Raw genomic sequence first — 25593 nt, forward strand, 5'->3', positions numbered from 1 at the left:
TAAATGGACTTTGATTCAAGCAAGCTAAGCTTTTGGAGTAGCATCTAACTCTCTCATTCATTTGGTCCTTTTTTCTGAACTGTAGGGTTTTGTTGATAGATCCAGTTAGGTTAGAGACATCCTACTGTGGAATATTGTCACAGTTGCTTTAAGCATGCCTCCATGCAGGTTACTTGTCAGAGTAACTGAAGGACAGAAATCTGAGACTGTACTGAGCATGCAAGATTGAGCTGCAGGTCTGTTTTTTCATCCTCCTGCTCATCAATGTGTTTATATTCATTGGAAAACTCTCACCTATTTAGAGTCTTTGGAGACTGCCAGTGCTTACCCCCAAATGCCTGATGATTTTCAAGTCCAGTTTGGCACATGTCAGTTTGCACCAAGAACCTGATATACTTCCTGGCACACACTCGGCAATCTAGAAACTATAATTCTTAACATTGTAAATCAGTGTGGGAAGGAAAGGAAACTGAAGTTTTGTGTACATTGTTCTAAGGCTGTCAGGATCCTCCTTTCTGAGGACGGTTTATCACCAAATTTGTTTTTAAAAACTTTGAGGTGGACTGTCTTCTCTTAGTTTCAATTTATAGAGTCTCTTAAGCAGAGCCGCTAAAATCATGTGAAGGTGAGTTAGAGTTCTGCCAAGGAAGCTCATGATAAGTGGGGCCCATTTGTGGAAGCATGTGAATGCTTGGCTAATCTCCACGAGCATGCTATGTCAAGCCATCATCTGAAATACAGCTTTCTAGAACCTGGAACATTTTCCATCTTTGATGTGTCAGAAGATGAAGCAGAACACAGACGACAGGCAGAACTGAAATCTTGTGGAAGCCTTGTGGGAGATTCCTTCCAGTCAATATTTACAGAAAATCCTGGATTCGTTTTGACCTGCATTGATTAAAGAAAATGTGTTGTAAGGAAGTAAAGGAAATCAGGTTTTTTTCCCTTATTGTTGAAAAAATGTTGCTGTTGTTTTGAAAAAGTGTTGGAGCTCCAATTACTGGAAATGTGAAAAAGAATGGTTCTAGTTGAAATCTTATAAGCTAATTTTAACTTTATTTATTTTTCATAACTTTGGGTTGCAGGGTCAGAAATGTCATTGCTAACTGTATTTGTAAACTTGTTATCCCTAAAAGCCTGCCTCTGCTGCAGAGCAAGGGATAAGGTCTTGTTTTGTTTCCTTTGATCAAGGAATAGAATCTCACTTGTTGGCTCTGCTACAAGAAGTCTTAAATTTAAACATCCTTTTGCTTTTCTCTGTGAAATAACACAGAAACAATGTAAAGGTGACTGAACCAAATATGTGTATATCTCTTGAATGGTGCTGAATGTTAGGGTACGGGGTGCTATTGGCCTTTAGTTTTTTGCATTTTTGCATTGCAGCAATATCATGATGGGGTTTTGATTATTATTTGCATAATTAGCTATTCATATATATTTGTAGAGCAGTTATGGTAATATAAATAAAAATGATAGAACTATTGTAAGAATACTGACTGAGTCATGGCCATATTGATGAAAGGGAAAGTCTTACCTACGTCAATTTTCCTTTCATCTCTGAGGTTCTTCCTGGTCAAAGGAAAGCAAAGCCTGGCAAAGAACAAGCCATTGTGTAATGATATTGTATTGTTCTGGACACAGGTAGGGGTTTTGGCAGGCCAGGCTACATTGTAACACCAAATTAGTCTAGTAGATTTTTGTTCCAAGGGCATTAAGCATCATAGTGGATGAAACATTCAAAACTTATTTGTAAATAAGAGTATGAGATGAGTGTAGGTATCTGGGGAAATATTGTTATCTCTGATTACCCTGGGAAAGCTTTCCCTCCCCTTATGTTGAACCCAGCATAATTATTTAGATTGTCTCATTTCATTTTCACAGCAACTTTATATGATAGGTATTATTATTATTATTATAGCTATTTTGTAAATAATGAAACTGAGGCTTAGAGTGGTTTTACAGTTTGGCAAGAGCTACATGGCTAGGGAATTTAGGAGATCTTTAATTTTAGATTAAAGTCAGGGTCGTACCAATTGAGAATATATTTAAACATATATATATGGGCTTCCCTGGTATCTCAGCTGATAAAGAATCCACCTGCAGTGCAGGAGACTCTGGTCCAATTCCTGGGTGGGGAAGATTCGCTGAGGAAGGGATCGGCTACCCACTCCAGTATTCTTGGGCTTCCGTGGTGGCTCAGCTGGTGAGGAATCTGCCTGCAGCGTAGGAGGCCTGGGTTCGTTCCCTGGGTTGGGAAGATACCCTGGAGAAGGGAAAGGCTACCCACTCCAGTGTTCTGGCCTAGAGAACTCCATGGACTGTATTATAGTCCACGGGGTCGCAAAGAGTCAGACATGACTGAGTGACTTTCACTCACTGTATATGTATATATAGAGATAGAGGAGTGGATACATATGGATATAGATATAAACATATCTGCCATGTGCCTTTTTGGTAAGTAATATATGAGCCTTTGGCTAAGTAATTTCAGAGCCTCTCATGTCTGCAGAGATAGATCTTTCTTATCATTGCGTGAAATTACATCTTTGTAAATACTATAACATAGTAAGACATTTTCTCTATCTTTGAACATTTATATAATTTTCCATCTTGGGGAATTACAAATGGTTTTTTAATAAACTTCCTTGCACAGATATCTGTGCACACTTATAAATGTCTCTATAAATACTTACATGTAGCATTATTGGATCAAAGGCATTTTACATTTACAATCTTGATAGCTAATTTCAAATTTTGACTTTTTTCCTGCTTTTTCAGGAGTGTTTTTCCTATATCCTCGCAAACACTAGATGTTGCGGACTTTTTTAAAAAGTCATACTATAGGTAAATATATTGCATTTCCTTCTTAAATTAATTTTTAAAAATAAAATTTTTAATGAAATTGAGCATCTTTACATCATTTATTGAACAGTAGTGTTTCTTTTTTGAATTCTCAGTTTCCTTCCCCCTACTTATAGATGTAGTTTTTAAGTTGATAAAACATTTTTTATGTTACAAATGTTTATATTTCATCTTGATATTTGGCAATATATTCTCCTAATATTTGACCTGTTTTATAATTTCATTATGGTGTATATTGTTACCTAGAAGTTTTTAGCATTAATTTTTAATCAAATAGTTTATTTTCTTTAGGCCTTTTAGGATCCGTGGCTTTTGGGGAAGATTCTCTCTTGCCTGTTAAAAACATTGTGGCATGTTTTCTTTCAGCAGTTTGCTGTTCACACTAAGTCCTGTCCGACTCTCTACAACCCCATGGACTGCAGCACGCCAGGCCGCCGTGTCCTCCACTGTTGCCTGGGGTTTGCTCGACTTCATGTTCACTGAGCTGGTGATGCCACCCAACCATCTCATCCTCTCTCATCCCCTTCTCCTCCCGCCTTCAGTCTTTCCAGCATCAGGGTCTTTTCCAGTGAGTTTGGCTCTTCGCATCAGGTGGCCAAAGTATTGCAGCTTCAACTTCAGTATCAGTCCTTCCAAAGAATTTGATTTGATTTGATCTCCTTGCAGTCCAAGGGACCCTCAAGAGTCTTCTCCAGCACCACAATTCAAAAGCATCCATTCTTCAGTGCTCTGCCTTCTTATGGCCCAACACTCACATCCATACATGACTACTGGAAAAACAATGGCTTTGACTAGATGAAACCTTTGTCAGCATAGTGATGTCTTTGCTTTTTAATACTCTGTCTAGGTTTGTCATAGTTTTCCTTCCATGCAGCAAGCATCTTTTAATTTCATGGTTGCAGTTACCATCTGCAATGATCTTGGAGCTTAAGAAAAGAAAATCAGTCACTGTTTCCACTTTTTCCCCCATCTATTTGCTGTGAAATGATGGGACCAAATGCTATAATCTTAGTTTTTTTAATGTTGAGTTTTTTTTTTTTTTTTTTTTCAAATTATGAAAGTGGATTTTATTATTTTTTTTTTTTTAATTTTATTTTATTAGTTGGAGGCCAATTACTTCACAACATTTCAGTGGGTTTTGTCATACATTGACACGAATCAGCCATTGAGTTACACGTATTCCCCATCCCGATCCCCCCTCCCACCTCCCTCTCCACCCGACTCCTCTGGGTCCTCCCAGTGCACCAGGCCCGAGCACTCGTCTCATGCATCCCACCTGGGCTAGTGATCTGATTCATGTTGAGTTTTAAGCCAGCTTTTTCACTCTCCTCTTTTACCCTCCTTGAGAGGCTCTTTAGTTCCTCTTCTCTGCCATTAGAATGGTATCACCTGCATATCCGAAGCTGTTGATATTTCTCCCAGCAGTCTTGATTTCAGCTTATGGCTCATCCATCCTGGCATTTCTCGTGATGTGCTCTGCTTATAAGTTAAATAAACAGAGTGACCATATACAGCCTTGTCTTAGTCCTTTCCCAGTCTTGACCAGTCATTTGTTCCATGGAAGGTTCTAACTGTTGCTTCTTGCCCCGCATACAGGTTTCTCAGGAAACAGGCAAGGTGGTCTGATATTCCCATCTGTTTCACGGATTTTCCATGGTTTGTTATGATCCACGTAGTCAAAGACTTTCTCATAGTCAATGAAGCAGAAATGATTGTTTTTCTGGAATTCCTTTGCCTATTCTGTCGTCCAGCGGATGCTGACAGTTTGTTCCCTGGTCCGTCTACGTTTTCTAAACCCAGCTTCTACAACTGGAAGTTCTTGCCACACGTACTGCTGAAGCCTAACTTGAGGGATTTTGAGTATAACCTCACTAGCATGAGAAATGAATGTAATTGTTCGGTAGTTTGAACTTTAGCAGTTTAATAATTTATAATTTTTTTGTTCTTAGCCAATGTAAATTTTACTTTTGTTAATCATATGAAATAAGAATTTTTTTCCTCAGGAGGAAATCTCATTCTTTCCCTACTATTTTTTGAATAGATATCCCAAACTAATTCTAATAGAAAAGTACAGGAGTGAAACGGAAAGTACAAAAATAGATCTGTCTTTGGTCAAAGTATATTGCCTTAATAAATGAGGTTTTATTATATCTTCTGATATCTGATAAGGTCTGTTTCCATTCTTATTCTTTGTTTGCAAGCAGTTTCCAGGAATTGCTAGTTTCCAGGAATAACGTTAGTGGAATTGCAATTTTGATTGCCCTGTATTCATAAATTAAATTGGGGCAAACAGACATTTACAATAATTTAGGATCATAGATGATTTTACAATATTAAAGATTTTAATCCAAGAATATAGCATGGCATTACACTTACTCAGGGCTTTTCAAATTTTTCAGTTACGTTTTATAGATAAGGATATCCTTGCACATTTATAATCACTAATTCTTGAATATTTTATAATTTCTGATCTTGTCTATTATATTTTCTAAAATTACTATGGATTTTCTGGTTTTCAAATTCTGTTTTCACTGAATTCTTTTTTCCCAAAGGCAAGACAACATTGTTTTATTTCTTTAAAACGACATTAGTATTTTCTATCTGTAGGTCTCACAATACATTTGAGGTTGTATGACAAATTATCACAGATATAATAGTTAGGGAACAACATTTCTAGAAACACACTTGCTTTTCTTGTAATTGTCCTCTTCATTTGTAGTAGCAATAGCCCAAGTTTGGTTTGTATAAGGTTAAGAGAGTGATTTTTTTTACATGATTGAGGGAATGTAGAAATCACTGAACTCTTGTTAATTCTAAAGTTTTCTGTTTAACCTCTTGGATTTTCCAGGTAAACAAAAGCTTCATTCACAAATAATGAGTTCTGGTCTTTTTTTTTCATGTATTTATAAGGGTTTGCTTATGTGCCCACATAATATACCAGACAATGATTAAGCTGAGGATGAAAAGTATATTATATTATTTGTTCTCTACAGAATGAAATGATGATATGGTCATCTGATTAATATATACCTCAAACATTATTTAAAATATTATTTTCCAATCTGTAATTATATAGTTAGTTTTCTGTTTGTTTTATTTAATTTTGGGATATCCCTAAATGAACTTTATAAACCAACCTTATTGGGAAAGAATATTTACTAGAATGTGTGTCTGTATATACACACAGTTCAGTTCAGTTCAGTTGCTCTGTCGTGTCCAACTCTTTGGGACCCCATGAACCTCAGCACGCCAGGCCTCCCTGTCCATCACCAACTCCCGGAGTCCACCCAAACCCTTGTTCATTGAGTCAGTGATGCCATTCAACCATCTCATCCTGTCATCCGTCCTCATCTGTCATCCCCTTCTCTTTCTGCCCTCAATCTTTCCCAGCATCAGGGTCTTTTCCAATGAGTAAGCTCTTCCCATCAGGTGGCCAAAGTATTGGAGTTTCAGCTTCAACATCTGTCCTTCCAGTGAACACCCAGGACTGATCTCCTTTAGGATGGACTGGTTGGATCTCCTTGCAGTCCAAGGGACTCTCAAGAGTCTTCTCCAACACCACAGTTCAAAAGCATCAATTCTCCTGCACTCAGCTTTCTTTATAGTCCAACTCTCACATCCATACATAACCGCTGGAAAAACCAGAGCCTTGACTAGACAGAACTTTGTGGACAAAGTAATGTCTATGCTTTTTAATATGCTATCTAGGTTGGTTGTAACTTTCCTTCTAAGGAGTAAGCGTCTTCTAATTTCATAGCTGCAGTCACCATCTGCAGTGATTTTGGAGCCCCCCAAAATAAAGTCAGCCACTGTTTCCACTGTTTCCCCATCTATTTGCCATGAAATGATGGGACCAGATGCCATGATCATAGTATTCTGAATGTTGAGCTTTATGCCAACCTTTTCATTCTCCTCTTTCACTGAACATCAAGAGGCTCTTTAGTTCTTCTTCACTTTCTGCCATAAGGGTGGTGTCATCTGCATATCTGACGTTATTGATATTTCTCCTGGCAATCTTGATTCTAGCTTGTGCTTCTTCCAGCCCAGTGTTTCTCATGATGTACTCTGCATATAAGTTAAATAAGCAGGATGACAATATACAGCCTTGACGTACTCCTTTTCCTATTTGGAACCAGTCTGTTATTCCATATCCAGTTCTAAGTGTTGCTTTCTGACCTGCAGACAGGTTTCTCAAGAGGCAGGTCAGGTGGTCTAATATTCCCATCTCTTAAAGAATTTTCCACAGTTTATTGTGATCTACATAGTCGAAGGCTTTGGCATAGTCAATAAAGCAGAAACAGATGTTTTTCTGGAACTCTCTTGCTTTTCCGATGATCCAGCGGGTGCTGGCAATTTGATCTCTGGTTCCTCTGCCTTTTCTAAAACCAGCTTGAACATCTGGAAGGTCATGGTTCACATATTGCTGAAGCCTGGCTTGGAGAATTTTGAGCATTACTTTACTAGTGTGTGAGATGAGTGCAACTGTATGGTAGTTTGAGCACTCTTTGGCATTGCCTTTCTTTGGGATTGGAATGAAAACGGACCTTTTCCAGTCCTGTGGCCTTTGCTGAGTTGTCCAAGTTTGCTGGTATATTGAGTGCAGCACTTTCACAGCATCATCTTTTAGGATTTGAAATAGCTCAACTGGAATTCCATCACCTCCACTAGCTTTGTTTGTAGTGATGTTTTCTATGGCCCATTTGACTTCACATTCCAGGATGTCTGGCTCTAGGTGAGTGATCACACCATAGTGATTATCTGGGTCGTGAAGATCTTTTTTGTACAGTTTTCTGTGTATTCATGTCACCTCTTCTTAATATCTTCTGCTTCTGTTAGGTCCATACCATTTCTATCCTTTATTGTGCCCATCTTTGCATGAAATGTTCCCTTGGTATCTCTAATTTTCTTGAGGAGATCTCTAGTCTTTCCCATTCTTTTGTTTTCCTCTACTTTTTTGCATTGATCGCTGAGGAAGGCTTTCTTATCTCTCCTTGCTATTCTTTGGAACTCTGCATTCAAATGGGTGTATCTTTCCTTTTCTCCTTTGCTTTTCACTTCTCTTCTTTTCACAGCTATTTGTGAGGCCTCTCAGATAGCCATTTTGCTTTTATGCATTTCTTTTTCTTGAGGATGGTCTTGATCCCCATCTCTTGTACAATATCATGAACCTCCGTCCATAGTTCATCAGGTACTCTGTCTATCACATCTAGTCCCTTAAATCTATTTCTCACTTCCACTGTATACACTCACACGTACACATATATAAAAATACATATATGTTCTTTTATTCACAAATTAAATGCAGGAGTAAAGTTGAGTTATGTTTAGTATGAATATCATTTGAGTCCTTGCTTAGCAATCATATAATTGAACCTATTAGCAGAAGTAGAGTGGCAGACATTAATGGAATAATTTCCAGTCACCACTGCCAATAGTTTCCAGGACATGTATGTTCCAGATCCAATTACTTTTTTGTGTGTGTTATTAAAGTTTGTTTCTGTAGGCATGCTATTTTTTGATCCATTCAGTTGTCCATGTTTTCCAAAAGATAGATTTTTTTCTAGTGTCTTATATTTGAAATATACATTTTACCTCTTCTACATTTGAATATATGAATCCTGGTTTATTCTTTAGGATTCAGCTCAGATAGTTCCCATTCCATGGAATTCTTCCTTTTATCTGAACCATAAAAAAATTGCTTGGTACATTCCTTTGTTATATCAGTTATCACGTATATGGTAGTTGTTTATTTTTATTTCTGTGTCCCTACTAAACTGTGAGCTTCTTGAGATTATGCCTTCTTCTGTGTCTACCATAATGTCTGGCATAATAAAGCTGGTACTGTATAATTTTTTGATGCATGAATATATATGAATTAATGATTACCAAACCATGTAAGAGAAGTAAAATATCAAAAAGGCTGTCTAAGAGAAAATCATAAACCTGACATTTTACAAAAAAAACACTAGAAGGTTCTATGGAAGGGGCATAGGAAACATATTTTGTGAAAAGATTAATTTAAAAGATACAAACCCCCTAGTCTAGATGTGTTCCCTTTGGTGCAGAAATGTTTATTGTGGTGGAGAAATGTGGTAGAGACCAACTCTGAATAGTACATAGCTATGAAAACATGTTGAAAGTCAGGAACAAAAAAATAAATGACATGATTTTGAGAAATATGTAGAATTAGGAACCATACTACATCTGTTTCTGTGTATCCAGTATGTATTTCTGGTTTATAGATTACCATATATAGCATGTAAGAGCTGCCAGTTTTCCAGTAATATGAATGTAAAGTGCATCTGAACTAGCAGGGCCGGCTTTATAGACAATAGACTTGATTTCTTCCATCTCTGACCTTCAGTCCTGCTTTCTACATTTATTATCACTTTTTATGTATATTTTTCAAAAAACTGCTCACTCTGAGATTTTTAATTTTGGAGGACATGACAGAGTTTTGTCAGGCACTGTTTGAATACTTCATAACTGTTGAATTTAATTGAACAGTTTTTATCATGCAAATTAATTTGGTTTGATGAATTGTGAGGGACTGTATACCAACTTCCAGTTGCTTTTAAAATAAATCAGATACTTCAGCAGAAATAAGGACAGTAGGTTTCTTATGGCTGCATTGGAAGACCACATATAATGATCTTTTGAATGACTTAGGTCAGGAAGAAAGACCTACCAGTATTCTATTTGTTTTACAGATCTTGAGCAATATTTTGAGTCATTTCATTAAAATGTTCAGTGAGAATTTAATTTATATTTGCATGCAAGTAAAATGAGAGATGACAAATGAGAGCTTAACACAGCCTGGTACAGTATAGAATATAAGTCAGTTTCAGTGATTCTGTGTTTCAAATATAATTCTAGTTCCAGCATACTACAACACCAGGGCTTTTACAGGTCATAGCGTGAAATGGATTCAGTGTGCGTGTTTGCTCTAGTAGCATGCTCTAGATGCTTTACCTTAGTTTTATTGCGGTTAATACGGTATACCCTGATTCTGTAAAAGGTGATAAATATTGATAACCATATAATGATCAGCTGTTGGCTGCTGTTGTCTCTCAAATTATAAAAAGTGGTACATTTTTTAAATTAGTGAGTTACTTTTATTCTGATTCAGTTTTCCTTTTCCTAGCATCTCTATTGATTTGATGACAAAACAGTTGTTTAGAAGAAATTCTTCATACAAAATTTATAACTTATGTAGTTTTGGATACTTAGATTTTTTTTTTCTGGATTTTCATCTTATTGTTGACATCTTACTACAGGTCTTCAGCACATACTCCAACGAAGACTATGACAGGAGGAATGATGAAGTTGACCCTGTAGCTGCTTCGGCTGAGTATGAACTTGAAAAACGTGTAGAAAAGCTGGAACTTTTCCCAGTGGAGCTAGAAAAAGGTATATGAGCTCTGCAATGTTAATGTTATGCTGGTATTTTAATAGTCTAGAAATGACTTTATTTTCCCTAAGTATAGCCTTTTTTTCCCCTAAGGATTGGAGAAAGTTTTCATTCTCATGGAGGGTTTTATTTTTTAAATTTCAAAAACAGTTTATATGAATTCTGTATAGATGGTATATTGAAAGACTCCTCCCTTACCATCCCCCCTGAAACTCATCTACTTTAGTTGGCTGGATTTTTGACTAGGAGCAGGGAAGTATGAATGATGTCTGATGTTTTTTTGTATTCCTGCAAACCACGGGTGCATATGAAGAGTCCAGGAGAGCTGCTGTAAGTGAGAGCTTGTGCTAGGCGGTTGTTTGGGGTTTTTTGGTGGAGGGAGAGTGGTCATGGTTAGATGCTGAATGTAGTAGATATGGGAGTATGAACCTTTAGGAAATAATGGATTTTAGAATGAAGGCAGTGGCGTCCTCTTCATCTCTGAGGGGAGAAATCTAAAGGAAAGTAGGGAGGACAAGACAGGGGCTTTCTCCTGATTCCTCCCAGGAACCGCAGCCTGCCTGCTGAGTAGCTAAGGACCTATGGGTCCAGAACCTGTGTGTTTATCTTCACAAGTCATACCTGGGAACTGCCCTAAGACCTAGTGAAGAGAAAAACAGCACATCTCAGAGAGCTTTGGAAAAAAGGAGAACGAACAGATGACAAGCAACAAAGTAGAAATAAATGAAAATAAAGATATTCAAATATGGCTTTAAAATGACATCTTAAGCAAATTAACAAAACAACAAAAATATTTATTTATTTTAAAATTTAAAATTTCAGTAGAGGCATTGAAGAGGAAAGGATGGTTATTGTCGAGACTCAAAGAGGCATTGAAGAGGAAAGGATGGTTATTGCCGAGACTCAAATTGGTGATGTAACTGATTAAGCATAAGAAATGTCCCAAAGTAATTCTCAAATGACAGAGCAAAAAATAAAAAAAAATAAAAAATCATGAGAGAGACCAAATATAAAAATTGTAATAGAAGGAGAAAAGACAGTACAGGATAAGATACATGTTGCACAAAATAGAAGAAATTGACAGCTCAAAAATATCTGCACCTCATATTTGAAAGGTCTTAACCAATTTGTTCCAAATGAGAGGACTTAAAAAATTCCCAGACATAGCCTGGGAAAATTCTAATCACAAACATAAAGTAAAAATCTTATAAAATACCAGGTCAAAATCAAAGCAAACAAAGAAGCAAATGTGCTTATGGAGGTAAAATTATTAGACCAGCATCAGGCAACACTGGGAATAGGGGGGCATAGGGATCATTGCACATACCAGTGAGAAGAAATAGGAAGATGATTCAAGACCCCTGTATCCATCCCAGAGAGAATTTGCCTATCCTGATGAAAGAAAGAAATTTGCTAGTATTTACAGATTTAAAGCTGGACTGTGAAGAAAGCTGAACACCGAAAAATTGATGCTTTTGAACTGTGGTATTGGCAAAGACTCTTGAGAGTCCCTTGGATTGCAAGGAGATCCAACCAGTCCATCCTAAAGGAGATCAGTCCTGGGTGTTCATTGGAAGGACTGATGTTGAAGCTGAAACTCCAGTACTTTGGCCACCTCATGCAAAGAGTTGACTCATTGGAAAAGACCCTGATGCTGGGAGGGATTGGGGGCAGGAGGAGAAGGGGACGACAGAGGATGAGATGGCTGAATGGCATCACCAACTCGATGGGCATGAGTTTGAGTAAACTCCGGGAGTTTGTGATGGACAGGGAGGCCTGGCGTGCTGCCGTTCATGGGGTCACAAAGAGTCAGACACGACTGAGCGACTGAACTGAAGTGACTGAAAGATTTAAAGAGCACCTCTCCTTCGTAATTCCCAATTAGCAGGGGGGTGTGGTGAAAGAAAGAAAGAACAGCTTGTCCAAAACTGAAAATGTGAAGGAAAAAGAGTTGAAATGTAAGTATTGCTTAATGTGTAAGTGTTAAGTGTAAAGTTGCTTGGATGAAAAATCATAAAACATACCAATTATTGCACTTAACATAATTGACTAACAATTGTTTCTGTTAAAAGACCATTTCATTTAAGGTTAAAGAGAATGTATGAGTGAGGCTTATACTTTTCATTCGCTTAAAAATGTAAAAACCATTCTTAAGTATGGCCCATATAAAGGCAGCTGGATTTGGCTGTGGGCCATTGTATTGCTTTTAATAGCAAAAATGAGAACGGTCTGAATATTCATCAATGATAGAAAAGGATATTTAAATTGTAGCATATCTATTCCATGAAGTGTTACTCAGGAGTGAAAATGAAGAAGCCACAGTTCCACAGAGCAGTGTGTTATGATCCTTACAAACATGAAATTGTGTGTAGTGGAGTGGGAAGCAAATCACAGAATAAGCCCTTCAGTACAATTCCATTTACTTAAATTTCAAAGCCAGGAAAAATTAAACAGCATATTATTTAGAGAAACACAGATAAGTGACTTTAAAAAGTAGTATTTTAATACTAATTAGTATTTCAATACTAATACTACTTTTTAAAGGAGGTAGTAGTTAACCTTGCTAGTAGTAGCAAAGGGGGGAATAGTGAATACCGTATTTAGGATAATGGTTACCATGGAGAGTTGTGATTTCAGAGAGGGTACATAGTGGTCTTTGGGGGTATTGGTAATGTTCTGTCCTTGCTTGTACATGAATATTTGTTTTATTTTTGCTTCTATACAGTATTTTATAAATATTTTTATTCATTGTTGTTTGTATGCTATATTTCTAATAAAAGTTAAACTAGAGAAATTAAACTAGAAGAGAACTAAATGAAGTACAGTTATTTTAATTTTTGAAGAGATTCCATACTGTTTTCCATAGTGTCTCCAGCAATTTACATTCCCAGCAATAGTGCACAAGAATTCTTGTTCCTCTTCATCCTTCCCAACACTTGTTATCTCTCTGTCTTTTTGATGGCAGTCACTGTAACAGGTGTGAGGTGATGTATCATTGTTGTCTTATAGCTATTAATGCTGTAAAGGTTGTACTGTGGCTATTAAAGATGCAAACGTGAAAGTGAAAGTTGCTCAGTCGTGCCCGACTTTTTGTGATCCCATGGAATTCTCCTGGCCAAAATACTGGAGTGGGTAACCATTCCATTCTCCAGGGGATCCTCCCAACTGAGGCATCGAACCCAGGTCTCCTGCACTGCAGGCAGATTCTTCACCTGCTGAGCCACCAGGGAAGCCCATTAAAGATATAGGAGCCTGACTGAAGATCTTGATTAAAGATACAGGATCGAAGCAAATAGACATTTTGCATTCTTGGATGGGAAGACTCAGTATAGGAAAGTCTCTCCTATATCTGATAGGTATCTTCTATCCTGATAATGTAATATAGAAATTTAATGCAATTCAAATAAAACTGTCATCAGTTACATTGGGAGAGGGGATAACAGAATACAGTACTAAATTTTACATGGAAAACTACAGACCTAAGAGAAATATGAAAAAGAAAGCAAAAGAATTTAATTTTTCAAATATCTGAATGTAATGTAAACCCTCGATAATCAGAACAAATTGTAATCATACAGCAGTTGATCAGTGAAATAAAATACAAGGTCCAGAGAGTAATGTTAGTGTGCATGAAAATTTAATAACTTGACACGTAAGACACTCTAATTTAGGAGTAACGGGGTACTTTACAAATTGTTCTGGCATAACTGAGCATCTATCTGAAAGAATATTAAGTAGGGAAAACTTCATTTTCATTATATCATATATAAAGGTAAACTACATGAATTAAATAATAAAATATTAAAAAACAAAGGTATTTGATGAAAACGTATATCTACATCTGGGCTTCTGGGAGGAGGGGCTTAACCATTTGGAAAATCAGAAATTATAGAAGAAAGATGGACCAATTCACTCATTCAAAATTTTAAACTTTTAAAGGTAATGTTGTCAAACAAAGCCAACAGATAAGTGATATATTTAGGAGGGGAAATATTCATTATAGGTGACATGGAGTTAATAGCTATAATATTCTAAGAGTCTTTGTAAATTGTCAGGACAAAAGAGACAGGCAAAACTCATTAGAAAAATTGAGACTTTTCTTTAGACATTCCTATGAATACAAGCTCAAACCTCAGTAGCAGTGAGGGGATTGCTGAACCAACATGAGATTTTTTTCCTGGTAGAGAAAATAAGCTCTGAGCTCCAGAAGGTGGTGACAGCATCTTCCTAACATAGCCTCGAGTCTTTTCCATCTTTTCCTGGGTGTTTTGCATACTTCCTGCTCTGCCTGTTCCTAGTAGAATAAGGAAGGCAGGGCGGCTGCTGGGTTCTTGATGGTGCAGCCACAGGAATCAAGGCCTGCAAGTGTGTGGCTCCGGCCTTCACCCATGCTTGCCATCCCAGAGAAGCTGTTCAGAGATGAAGCCAGTCACCTCGTCTCTGGCTTGATTGACTGTACTCTTCCTTTACTTTTCTTTCAGTTGTCACCATGTCTTTCAGGTGGTCTGCATGAATTGAGGGTGGTCAAGCCAACATACTGCTTTGCCCACAGTTGCACTTTCATCTTTGCAAGCCTGCGTAGTTTCCAGTTAGAGCACCAAGAGGAGCTATGAAAGGAAGGGAGATGATTTTACCAAAACCTGAGTCCAGGCAGAGAAAATGGATTTTAAAACTAAGACGTAATTTTTCTGCAGGGTATTTGTTGGAAGAAACAATTAAATGGCATGGTAGTACAGAGAATCCACATTTGAGAGGAGCCCTTTGAGTATACTGAGTGTGGGAACTTAACGTTGGCTTGACGTGGTGATTTGTAATGAACAAAAGTTCTATAAATACAGTGAATACAAACAAGAATCCCCCTAATACTTAATATTCACCAAATATTTCATACAGGAGAGAAGCCCTGCAACATTATTCAATGTGGAAAAGTCTACAGCGATCATCTCTTAAACAACACAAGAGCAAACTCACTGAATGTAAACACTGGGAAGACTTTGGGGCATTATTAATCCCTTCATAAATATAAACATTCACACTCTAGAGAAATCCTATGAATGTGATGAATGTGTGCAGTAATTCTGCAATACAGCTAACCTTTATACACATAAGAGAATTTGTGTAAAAGAAGCAGCTGTATGCTTGTAACCAATGAGGAGGAGCTTTCAGCACAGATCTGACCTTCATGTGCATAAGAAACCTCGTTCTAGGGAGAGACTAAAGCTATAGCGAAAGTAGGAACACTTTTAGAAAGAGAATACCTCTTGATGAATATGAATACTTAAACCAGGGAGACAATTAGAAAGTAATAAATATGGAAAGTGATGTGTGCAGATATTCTAAATGTCAGGAATGAAGGAAGATCTCCAGTGATCACTCATGTAGTCAACAGTTCTCACACTGGAGAAGTCCCTACGCCTGGAATCAATGTGGACGTGCCTTCAGCTGGCACATCAGGCTCTATACTAGCTTTCTTTAGCACACAACTGAGCAGACATAGCACTTTTGCTAAATGACGTATTTTTAAACATATGTAGGCTAAAGATGTAGGATTATGAGTTGTACTTAAAAATACTTAACACAGAAGCTAGTAATAAGTAATAATCAATGAGATGAACCCTATTTAAAAAATTACTAGCTGGGAATACTTAGCAAATTAAAGGTTATTGCTAAAGAGTCTTTTAAAAGCATGAAACATTCTACTGAGCACCTGAGCCAGTTTTTTTTTTTTAACAATCCAACACTGTTGATTAGTTAATATCTATTTTTATACAGCTAATGCACCATTATTATAGAGACTTTGAGGCTATCAGAAAACAACTTTGAATGTTAACCAAAAAATGTGGAATGCAAATAGTGTCTCTTTTATTTCATTAATGTTAAAATATATGTGTTCACAGAAAGGAGAATTGTATCTGAATTTTAAAATGTGGTTGTCAATATTGTTCAAAGGTCCAATAAAATGGAAACAGAAGTGAATGCCTGTTTGTAGAGAAGTGGTTGGATAAATGATGACACCTTCTCACCATGAACTGTTATGCATTATAAGTGATTTAAGGCTATATAAGGTGATATCTTATCATTGGATCAGAAAAATAAACTGCAGAAAGAAGTAGGTATAATATGATCTTGTTTGTGTAAAGGAAATAAAAAGGAAAATTAAACACTATATAATATGTATATTCAATTATACACACACATATGTATATATTTTATCTGATCATATGTTTATATGCTTGTGTGGTAGAACAGAGGAAAATATTGAGAGATACTTACCATCTTATTAACATGAATGGGGATGTGGTCCAAGTTAAAAAAGAAAAAGAAGACCACATAAATAGATGAAAAATTACACATGTATTATAATCATGTTAATTTAAAATTATATACTCAAACATACATATATGTGTGAGTATGTATGCTCTGTGCTTAAAAATATTGTATTATTTAGTTAGGCTGTGTTTTCAGATAGATTGATTGCTCAATAATCAAGTTATTACCTTTTCCAGGGATCACAATGAATAGCCAACTGCAATAGTAAAATGAAAAAAAACTAACAAGCCTTTTAAGGGATCTTATTTAACATCCTTGCTCCCCAGCATAGGATAAAATTCTGTCAAAGCAAACATGTCAGTATGGTTCACAAAGAACAAAATTAAATGCAGCAAATAGATCTCAGAAGCTAATTATGGATGAGTGTAAAATTAAGGTTGTTCACTTTTTTCCTTTTTCATAGATGAGGATGGACTTGGCATAAGTATTATTGGAATGGGTGTTGGAGCAGATGCAGGCCTTGAAAAACTGGGAATATTTGTCAAGACAGTGACAGAAGGTGGTGCTGCTCAGCGAGATGGCAGGTAAACCAGCTACTGTTGTTAACATCTAAAATCTTCTGGGAAATGTTTCTGGGAATTTCTTTCATTGGTAACTTTCTTTTGACTTTTTAGAACAGAATTTCAGAGTGTGTCTCAGATGTGGAAAATGTTAAGACGTTTGAATTACTTTCTGATTTGTTGTCAGAATATATTTCTTTATATTAGATAAACAGGTGGATGGGTCTGTTATGTATATCTGTCTTCCTCTGTATATATCCATTCATCTGTCTAGCTAGTGGACAGTGATCAGAAGCGTGGTATATATCATTTAACAATAGGTACTATGGAGATCGGCATATAGTTTCACTTGAAAAATATCAAGACAAATGATTGTAGTTCTGGCACTTCTGAAAATGACAGTGGTAGGAGAGAGAATAGGAACTTGGATTCTACAATTGATGGTGATTGTGGAGATCAATGTCTCTCAAAATGTGTTGTTTAAAAACATAGGTTCTTGAGTGCCATCTACACCTGTGGAATCTCTCGGAGAGGGTTAAACATCCTCTTGGGATAATTGGATACACACCAGAGCATCAGATGTTCATATTTTATGTCTGAGCTTTCATCATCATGAGTTATAAGTATCTTTAAAGATTTTAATTAAACCTTACCTAGTTACTGATGCAACAAATTGGGAATGATCCAGAGGATTGGCAGTAGAAATAAAAGTAGACTCAAAAATATGAGTGCCAAAATCAATGAAATATCATCTTTTTTTTTCGGAAAATTAAATATTAATAACTGGCTTTGATTTTTTTTTCAAGGTTTAAGTTTGTACTGCTTTCACCATCTTATCTAGAAATAATAAACAATGTTGAAAATCATTTGTGAATCTCCAGTGAAACCAATAGTAGTAGTTTTTCTTTTGTAATTCTAAGAACATATTGATATCCGAAGATATTTCCCAAGAGGAACTAAATTGATTTATTTAAATAGGAAGCCACACCTTCATTATTATCTCTTTCTATGTGGTTAGTGATCACATCTTACCAATATCCTTATTTGTATTCCCATAACACTTGAACAAAAAAGGTCTGAAATGAATGTTTTGAGTGAATCTTCAGCTGACTACTAGGTGTTATACTTAAAACAAAGAAAGTGGGCTATTAATATTTTGTGTTTAAAAATAATTTATTGTCTTACTCCTTTTCAAAGTAGTGAAGGAAATAATTTCTTTGCTCTTTAAATGAATTCTATACTTGTTGCTGTTCAGTTGCTAAGTCGTGTCTAACTCTTTGCAATCCCATGGACTGCAGCATGCCAGGCTTCCCTGTGAAATAAAATATTCCCATAAAATATCATATTTTGTGATGATAGTACTATTTCCTATTATTAATTTAGAATCTTTCTTCCAAGTGAGTTAAAATTTGTTTGCAAAAATCTACATCTCTTTTCTTAATGTTTCATGAAAAATATAAATCATTCTAAAGTGTTAGGGAATGATTCTTATTTTTAATATTCAAACAATATTAATTATTATCAATCACCTCTCTTAAGTAAATGGGCCCCAAAGCCAAACTGAAACACAAATTGACTTAAAGACAAAAAAAGTAGAAAATTTGAGGTCTTCTCTGGTGGTCCAGCGGTTAAAACTCCGCTTTTCTAATGCAGGTGCAGGTTCAGTCCCAGGATAGACACTAGGATCCTACATGCTGGGTGACCAAAAATAAATAACTAAAATTAAGTACTCTTGTTCACCAAAAGACACCATTAAAATAGTGAGAAGGCAATTCATTCAAGAAAAAAAGAAAATTTCTTATCAATCAGTTAGTCAATTCCTGTTTTCTAAACTCAGAATTGTTTGTTTTTCACTCATTTTAAAAATTAGGTTTTTAATTTTAAAAATTAGGTTTCTTTTATGTTAACCTGTTTACTGATGTTTTCTCCTGTGTAGCTTTAATATTGACATTGATGTGAGAACTTTGCTTTACCCGTCCCAGTGTGCGTTTTCTCAGACCTTCTAAATGAATATTTACCTAGTACAATAATCCTGCTGTTGTTAAAATAGATACTTAATAAATGCCTCAGTGAATATATTAAAAAAGACAACTAAAGGTAATGAAATGAGAAGACTCTTTGGGATCATGTGACCTGTATATATATATACACACATATGTGTATATATATATTTGAAAATAAGTGGTCACATTATTATACCTATGGAAGTGTTCACATTTTTTAAATTATTATACTTATTTCCACTATTAAAGGTGTACTCATTTGTATAGCATTTAAAATTTACTATTTAAAAGTTATCAGTGTAAAAAAATTATAAAAGGAACATTTTGGCTGCTGTCTCCAGTCAATACATGTATACTTACTGATATAGAAATATATTGTATGCTTACTGATATAGAAAGTTATTTTTACTTACTGATATAGAAATATATTGTATTAAGGATTTACAAAACAGTTTGATGAGTATAATGCCATTCTCATGCGGATATGTTTTCCATTCTTTTCATCTCTCTCCCACCTCACTCCTTTCTCTCTCTGTCTTTTTTCCTCTTTCTCTCTCTCAAGAAATTTAGAATTAATATACATCAAAGGGTTGAATGGCTCTAGTCTGTGTTTCTATTTCAGCAAATATGGAATATTTAATTTTCCTATATAGAATATGTGATACTTTATATATAGTTTAAACTGCAATTAAAATAATCACCATGTGGCCTGGGGAAAGTTACTTTTCAGAACTCATCAGTTGTGGACAAATAAAAGTTCCAGGTTAGATGTTCCTTTTAGCTTTAAAAGACTGAGTCTGTATTATGGCTCTCTAGCTTGCTGTATTATAGTTTTATAGCTTATAGCGTTCTAGTTTCTTAATAACTCTTCCTTAAGAAAATTATGTCAGTGTTATCTCAGATTTGGTTCAACTTCCTTCAAGGTATGTCAAATAAACAGATATATAGAGAAAATTCTTTTCTCCCTCCTCTTCCCTTTAACACCCCTGATACAAGAAGCCTTTTTTATTGTGATGTTTTTACCCCTTCCTAATGTCTCAGAAACTAATCACATTTTGAGTAGTTTTAAACATTTACCGTGGATATTTATCCCCTGAGTATCTAGTATAGTTTAAAAGTTTTGGGTCTCCCTTACTATTTGATATGATATCTTAACATTCTGAATTTGTCTTCACGTCTGTTGTATCATTTCATATGACACCTGAAATGTAGGAGATGCTCAGTAAATATTTGTTGAATAAGTGAATACCTGTGTTTCAGTTGCTTTCAAGACATTTACTCTTGGGACCTAACATTTTCCTTTTCTGTTCTTTTCTCTCTCTTTTAGTGTGCCTTGTAATTTAGAGGGTAACTGGTAATTTAGCTGAGTGGCATGATAGCCATTTACACTTTGTTTGTTCTAAATTTTTATTAAAATAATATTAAGTTACTAACGTTAATTTTTGCTGCAATAATGTTATGAATATACACAGGACTTTTTAACAAACTGGCCAGCTACCTTCCACATTCCAGTAGACAGTATTTCCAGGGATAAACAGGTATTTCCTCTGCTATTCTGTAAAAATTTTGGAAACGTATGTTATCTGTAATCTTTCTACTCTGTGATGGCCTGATGCAGAGAAACTGTCCAATTAATTTTTACCACCAGGACTCATCCCTTCTTTTTTGCTCTTTTAATTATGAGCCAAGATTTGAAAGAGATTATCAGTTACTACTTTATAAAGTTGCATCTAACAGTTGCCCTCTCTCAGGGTAAAAAATTCAAGCAAAGTGGTTATCAGATGCCAAAAGTCTTTTCCCTACTATAGTAACCACTTACATGGTAAATGCACTGCTGGTTCATGACCTTCTGGGTTGTAGGGTCAGTCCTTGGTTGCAGTCACCCTGAGCTGGTGCCCTTTTTTGTAACTAGTATTATTTATTCCTCTCACCCCTGTTCAATCATTTATTGCCTCTCCTCCTCCTTCTGCTCATTTTTATAGTTTCTTGAGTTTGTCTCCACATTAATCACCATACAACTTACCTCTAACAAGGGAAATTGAAATGCCCTTCATATTAAATAGCATAGCTGTGGGACTTCCCTCCCTTTCTCCCTCTTTTCTAATTTAAAGGTGGCTTTAATTTCCTTGTTTTAATTGTGTATCAGATTTTTAGATCCTTTCTTTAATGAATATCACTTTGAAATGAGAAAAAAATTTTTTTAAATTAATATCCTTTTAATGAAAATAATAATCAAATAATATGGAGCTCTCTTTATCTTCTTAATGCTCTCTGTATTAAGGCAGGCAGGGAGAATTATGTAGGATCAGAAACCTGCATTTTAATTGTAAGATGTCTCTTTCTTATCCTGGTCTCTGAATTTGGAGAGCAAATCCAGCCAAATATCTGTTGCCACTCTTTGTGTTGCATGGAATGCTTTATAGCTCCACTGTCTTCTGTTCCCCGTGTTCTTTACTCCTTTGTGAGATACGTGTTTTCACTCAGCATTACTCTTCTTCTGCCTGACGGATGTCTTTTACCATTCTATCACCAGGTCTGCTGGTGGTGAATTCTTTCAGCTTTGTATATTTGAATAAGTCTTTGTTTCACCTTTGATTTTTTAAAATATATTTTCTCTGTGTATAGGATTCTAAGTTGACAGGTTTTTTTTTTGTCCATTTAGAGCTTTTTCCAGATGTATTTTCTCATTTTAGTTTCTTGGGTGTGCATGAACATAAGGATGCCTACACTGATGAATTAATAAAATTAGGAATTGCTATAATATAAATAATAAATATTGTTTATTTTATGCTTAAATTTATAATATTTGATAAGCATTGTGAAATTTGTTGTAAAACAAGAGCTCAAAACCATTTGTATGAGTTACCCAGTCCTTTACATTTTGAGAAAATGTCTTTTTGGCTTTGGGTTATAAGTTATGAATATACACAGGACATTTTAACAAACTGGCCAGCTACCTTCCACATTCCAGTAGACAGTATTTCCAGGGATAAACAGGTATAAACAGGATAAAAGGTTCTTGAGTCCAGAACCTTTAGTCTAGTTATTTTATGGTTATTCACATTTGCATCTTTAATAAAGAACAAGTGACTATAATGCTTCAGTCTAGAGTAAAACTTTTTAGACTATTTTTACGGTCACTGTAAAATGCCATCATCACTTGTCAAATAAGCATGTGCTAATTTTAGAGAACATTTTAAAGTTTTAAATGTAATACATGTTTATGGTTAAAAATTTGGAAAGTATAGAAAATATAAAGAAGAAAATAAAAATTTCATGTAATCCCACCATGTAGAGTTGACCACCCTTGAAATCTTGCTGGTAAATTTCCTTCCAGAGTTTTTTCTGTGCATATGCCTAGGTTTACTTTCTTAAAGAATTAAGATCAATTGACTATATAGCTTTATGCATATTCATACATTTTATCCCTCAAAATAATATTTGTTGAGTGCTTACTATATGTCAGGTAGTGTGCTGTGTTCTTTATATTTTGTACCTTTTTAATCTCACTAATAGCCTTGATTAAATACATGAAATTATTGTTATTTCTGTTTTACATATAAGAAAGCAATGGCTCCTCTTCCGTAGTCATAGCAAGTAAGTGGAAGAGCCTAGCTGTGAATAGGCTGTCTTATTAAGATATCTTATTCCAGAGCCTGTGCTCAAATAGTATGTTATGTTATATCACATATTAAATGCTTTTTCTACAACAGACTTTAAAGACATATTATGCCATGGTATTATATAGGCAAGCGAAAGTGAAGTCGCTCAATCATGTCTGATTCTTTGTGACCCCATGGACTGTGACCCCATGAACTCTGTCCATGGGATTTTCCAGGCAAGAGTACTGGAATGGATTGCCATTTCCTTCCTCAGAGGATCTTCCCAACCCAGGGATCGAACCTGGGTCTCCTGCATTGCAGGTAGACGCTTTACCATCTGAGCCACCAGGGAAGTCCTTATATATGTAAATCATTTACATATTGTTGTTTAGTCACTAAACTGTGTCCGACTCTTGCGACCCCATGGACTGTAGCCTACCAGGCTTCTCTGTCCATGAAATTCGCCAGACAAGAACACTGGAGTGGGTTACCATTTCTTTTTCCAGGGGATCTTCCTGACCCAGGGATTGAATCCCAGTCTTCTGCATTGCAGACAGATTCTTTACCACCTGAGCCACAAGGGAAGCCCACATATCGTTATACTAGTATATTATTTCAAGAAGTTGATCAGGTTAGCATTTTTTATGTAAAAATCATTGTGAATATCTTTGATTATTTTTCGAAAGTACTTCCTTGAAGCAGAATTACTATGTCAAAGTGAATTGCACCTTAAATGTTGCAGAAATGCATTGCTAACCTGCCTTTAAGAAAGTTGGTTCAGTACATGCTCCCCAGCAGTGTCAGAGTAGTCTGTGTATGTGTGTGTGCTCTTGGCCGTGTCTTGACGCTTTGTGACCCCCATGGACTGTAGCCTGCCAGGCTCCTCCAGGATTCTCCAGGCGAGAATACTGCAGTGGGTTGCCATTTCCTACTCCAGGGGACCCTCCAGACCCAGGAACTGAACCCGCGTCTCGTGCGTCTCCTGCATCGGCAGGCAGCTTCTTTACCGCCGCACCACCCAGCAGGCCCTTAGAGAGTCTGCTGCACCCTCGCTGAGATTGAATATTGTGTTATAGAATTGTGAGGAATTTGATACTTTCTTGTTTTTAAGTTGCTTACTGGACGGTTGTATTTCTTTCTTTTTCTAGAAATTATTTTCAGTGTGCTTTTTTCCTGTTGCCTTTTTTACTACTGTGTTATCATCTGTTCTTTTAGTGCTAATTTCTACAGATAAGTGGTCCATGCCACTGATTCGACTTCTTAACTGTAGTGAACTTTCTCCTCTGTTTCCCCACTCTGATAACAAAAAATGATCAGGTATAATAGACAGAATTAAAGTGAAACTTTAAACAACACAGTAAAATTCTGTATTTGATTTCTAGCCTTAATCTTCTATCAAATTTATTGCTTTAAAATTATTTGCCTCCTTTTTGAGACATCCAAGTAACATTTCTTAGGCCTTATCTTACTTTTTAGGGTCATTGTAGTCATTCATTTCAATGAGATCCATGTCCCTTTCCTTGATTTTCGTTTGTTTGTTTTTATTGGTGTGTGTGTTTGTGTGTATGTTTTCATGTGTGTGTGAGACACAGAGAGAGAAGGAGAGGGAAAAAGACTTTCCAGGTTCTCCTTCAATATAGATCCTCCTACTTTCACACTGCACTGAAAGAATGCTTCTCTCCCAAGGGGAGCATCTTGAACTCATTTTTGTATTCAAGTCATTTTCTAAAATGACTATATAAATTACTCCCAAATTTGTATCCCAGTCTTGGTGCATGTAGAACTTACTCATTTATTTCACATGTGTCTTATGATTATCTAAAATTTATCATTAAAAAAATTGAATTTCTCTTTTCTTTGATCTGAACATGCTGTTTTCTATGTTTATTCTGTTTTTCATTTCTGACTTTAGATGTAAACTTTCTAGTCATATTTTGTTCTTTCATTTTGCCCATTAATGTCTTACTTTCTTGTGTATTTATATTTTTTTAGAATGCCCCTCAGATTCTTATTTTTTTCCACTATTTTAATTTATTAATTGAAGGATAATTGCTTTACAGAATTTTGTTATTTTCTGTGAAACCTCAACATGAATCAGCCATAAAAATACACATATCCCCTCCCTTTTGAACCTCCCTCCCATCTCCCTCCCCATCATACCTGTCTGTTGATACAGAGCCCCTGTTTGAGTTTCCTGAGCCATACAGCAAATTCCCATTGGCTGTCTATTTTACAGATGGTAATGTAAGTTTCCATGGTACTCTTTCCATACATCTCACCCTCTCCTCCCCTGTCCCCACGTGCATAAGTCTATTCTCTATGTCTGTTTCTCCACTGCTACCCTGTAAATAAATTGTTCAGTGCCATTTTGGTAGATTCCATATATATGTGTAAGAATACGAAATTTGTCTTTCTCTTTCTGACTTACTGCCGGGGTCCAGCCTCGGCAGGATCCAGGGGGTACCCTCAGGATGAACGGCATCAGCGAGAGAGAGAGAAGACACGTGAGACTAGCCTTGATAGGGCCAAGTCTGCGAGAGAGAGAGAGAGAGAGAGAGAGAGAGAGAGAGTGAATGACCAGACGGGGGTGTTTGCAGGGTCTGGCAGAGTCTGGAAATGCTTTATTTTTTACCATAGCTTTTATACCCTAAGTTAGTACATTTTTAAGGGAAAGATAGTTTAACATTATGTCATCTTGTCCTTCACGAAACCAGGGTGTTTTCTGCATACTTCTTTGTTTATGAGGGTCTTGTACATTATCTTCTGACCTGGGGGCCTATTAACATCTTATGCAAGTCAGGTGAATGTAAACCTATTTTCTGTTTCTATGGTGACCTTAACTGAAAGGTAGCAGTCTCATAGGGCAACAGTACAGAGTAGAAGTA

The 25593-nt window shown here is 36.1% G+C and overlaps 1 protein-coding gene and 1 non-coding gene across 8 annotated transcripts in view; one reads left to right on the top strand and one right to left on the bottom strand.

The window, feature by feature from the left end:
- PPP1R9A (protein phosphatase 1 regulatory subunit 9A) overlaps positions 1-25593 on the top strand; it is a 326505-nt gene that overhangs the window by 170892 nt on the left and 130020 nt on the right. For all 7 annotated transcript variants that reach the window (XM_065939108.1, XM_065939106.1, XM_065939112.1 and 4 more), the window contains exons 3-4: positions 10140-10272; positions 17007-17127. In XM_065939108.1, the coding sequence (XP_065795180.1) occupies positions 10140-10272; positions 17007-17127 (254 nt within the window). The remainder of the gene's footprint in view (positions 1-10139; positions 10273-17006; positions 17128-25593) is intronic.
- Positions 22989-23060, bottom strand: TRNAC-GCA (transfer RNA cysteine (anticodon GCA)). The gene has a single exon. It is a non-coding gene; the product is annotated as a tRNA-Cys (tRNA).

The sequence above is a fragment of the Muntiacus reevesi genome, chromosome 6 (genome assembly GCF_963930625.1).
Source record: "Muntiacus reevesi chromosome 6, mMunRee1.1, whole genome shotgun sequence".
NCBI lineage: Eukaryota > Metazoa > Chordata > Mammalia > Artiodactyla > Cervidae > Muntiacus > Muntiacus reevesi.